This window comes from Phasianus colchicus, chromosome 6 (assembly GCF_987193195.1).
Source record: "Phasianus colchicus chromosome 6, bPhaCol1.hap1.1, whole genome shotgun sequence".
NCBI classification, from domain to species: Eukaryota; Metazoa; Chordata; class Aves; order Galliformes; family Phasianidae; genus Phasianus; species Phasianus colchicus.
Window position 1 is genome coordinate 36,262,938 of NC_143441.1, and position 2,796 is coordinate 36,265,733.

The window sequence follows — 2,796 nt, forward strand, 5'->3', positions numbered from 1 at the left end:
CAGGGGAGGGGCGGCGGGGAGGGGGCGATGCCCCGGGTTATTTTTACCCGGGCGGCTCATCCTCTCCGGCAGCCCCGGCGCGGCCCCCGCCGCCGCTCCCCGCCCCGGCTCCGGCGGCGCCGCCTATAAAGCGCCGCCCGCGGGGAGCCGAGGATGCAGCTCTACAGCTCCGTGATCACCCACTACCCCGCGGGCGGGACGGCCCCTCCGAGCGCCGCGGCCGTCTTCAAGGTCTCCATACCGCCGGGACCCCCCTCCGCCGACGCAGCGAGCGACGCCGCGGGGCCGAACCCGAGCCCGACCGCCGAGAGCCCCGCCAAGGACGGCCCGAGCCCAGGGGGCCCCTCCGCCGCCGCCGCCATGCCCGCCTTCTCCTCCTGCCTGGAGGTGATGCCGAGCGGCCCCGCCGCCGCCGCCGGCCCGCAGTACAGCTCCTGCGCGCAGCTCACCGTCAGCCGCCGCCGCCCGCTGGAGCGCGTGGTGCCCATCCGCCTGCTGCCCCGGCCCGAGCCCGCTCCGCACGGCCGCGCCTGGCTGGAGGGCGTCGTGCAGAGCGGCGCCGAGGAGCCCAGCAACCGCAGCCTGCGGCTCAGCGAGCACTGCCAGGCGCTGCAGGCCGCCGCCGCCGGCCAGCCCGGCCCGCAGCCCGAGCGCGGCGGGGAGGACGAGGAGGGCGGCGGCGCGGCCGGAGCGCGGCGGGCGGAGCGCAGCGAGAAGCTGGCGCTGTACCTGGCCGAGGTGGAGAAGCAGGACCGGTACCTGCGGCAGAAGGGCCGCTTCCGCTTCCACATCATCCCCGACGGGAACTGCCTGTATCGCGCCGTCTGCAAGGCGGTGTACGGGGACCAGCGGCTGCACGGCGAGCTCCGCGAGCAGACGGTGCATTACATCGCCGACCACCTGGACCACTTCGGCCCCATCATCGAGGGCGACGTCGGGGAGTTCCTCATCGCCGCCGCGCAGGACGGCGCCTGGGCCGGCTACCCCGAGCTGCTGGCCATGGGGCAGATGCTGAACGTCAACATCCACCTGACGACGGGCGGGCGGCCCGAGAGCCCCACCGTTTCCACCATGGTTCACTACCTGGGGCCCGAGGACCCGACGCGGCCCAGCATCTGGCTGAGCTGGCTGAGCAACGGGCACTACGACGCCGTGCTGGACCGCGTCTGCCCCAACCCCGAGTACGAGGCCTGGTGCAGGCAGACTCAGGTGCAGCGCCGGCGGGACGAGGAGCTGGCCAAGTCCATGGCTGTGTCCCTCTCCAAGATGTACATCGAGCAGAACGCCTGCTCGTGAGGCCGCCCGGGAGCAGGGCTGCGGGGACAGATGGATGGAAGTGCGCTGGCCGTGATGGTGATGCCTTAATCCTTAATGAAGCAGCAGCACCCCGGACTGAGACGAGCGGTAGATCGTGGGGGATAAATCCAAGTGTGTTTGTAGTATTCTGTTGTAGAAACTAGCCTCGGATTATTTGCCAGCAGGTTCTCTGTGTATGTTTGTGTCTCCCCTCCTCACGGTTTCTCTATTTTCTATGAGAATGTATTTTTTGCACATTTTTAAACTGCTACGTCCGTCTTTTACATCTCATGTTAGTATCTGGCTTTGAGCTGCATAGCCAAAAACATTTGTAACAATTTTTGTAAATAAGGCTTATGATGATGTAACAGCTATTTTTTGCTGTGTTTTTTACCCATAAACCTTATATTTCTACCAAATGAAGCCAATGTCAAATAACCCTCCCAAACTGGCGAAAGCAACGTGGGTATTCTTTGCAAAACAATAGTTTTTGTTCAAGTGCGGCAAAGTAGGAGAAGACTGCTTTCAGAACAGTTGCTTTCTCTGCCTCGAGTGCAGAACAGGTCCTCTGAGCCGGCTGGAATGCAGTTCCACGTGCACCGCGTGGGGAGCAATTGACTCTTCTGTATTTAATTACTGTTTTGAGTAAACTGGCCTCTCGTTGCCTGGTTGGCTCACCCTCTGCTCCATTTATGTTATTTATCTGTAATAACAGAACATTAACTTGCAATAGAATGTTGTGACTAGATAATAGCCTACCGCTTTGGCAGTAATTGCCTTGGCTGCACCTCGGTGTTTGTGTTCCTGTTTCTGGGGTTATGGTGTCTTTTGTATGAGCCCTGCTTCTGTTTTGGCACTTGTATTGCACCAACAAATCATTATCTGATCACAACATTTTATTCATTGGATGTTATTTTCTAAATAAGAAATCAGGAATGGTATTCTGCGTTAAAAAGTATTTAAACTGAGATTTGTATGGTTTGCTGGGTCAAACATTTAAATGTTTCCAACCTGAATTCTGTTTCTTCTACTTTCTGATTAACTTGTTAGATATATTTATTAAGTACTGCAGTTTGTACTTTTTTATTTTGTAATATATTGTGATTTTGGAATTTATACAGTATTTGTATAATAGGAATATTCTCAGCTAAAATGGAATGAATAAAGAATATAATTTTACTTGTGCTCTTTTTCCCATTCTTTGTGTTCCAATTATGAGGAACTGGAAGTTCATTCCCAAGAACCTTTACTTACCTTCTTTGCCTTACTTTCCCCGGTGAGTGGGGGGAAAGCAGGGACATAATATTTGATGAAACAAGTGATATTATGGGTAGTCTGGAGGTGTGAAAGAAAATCAAACACTTAATGACAAGTACTTCAATTCTTTTATAATTACAAGTGGCCTTTAGCATAAATACTTGCCCTTGAGAAAGCCCTGAGGGATTCCTGTCTGTACCAGGGAGTGGTACCATGGGTTGTGGTGAAACAAAGCTCTGCTGG

The 2,796-nt window shown here is 55.8% G+C and overlaps 1 protein-coding gene across 1 annotated transcript; it reads left to right on the top strand.

Annotated features, from left to right (window-relative positions):
* OTUD1 (OTU deubiquitinase 1) lies at positions 1–2,475 on the top strand. Its single transcript, XM_031614308.2, has one exon. It carries the CDS (start codon positions 154–156, stop codon positions 1,294–1,296), a length of 1,143 nt encoding a protein of 380 aa, XP_031470168.1. The 5' UTR covers positions 1–153; the 3' UTR covers positions 1,297–2,475.
* Positions 2,476–2,796: the final 321 nt, after the last annotated feature.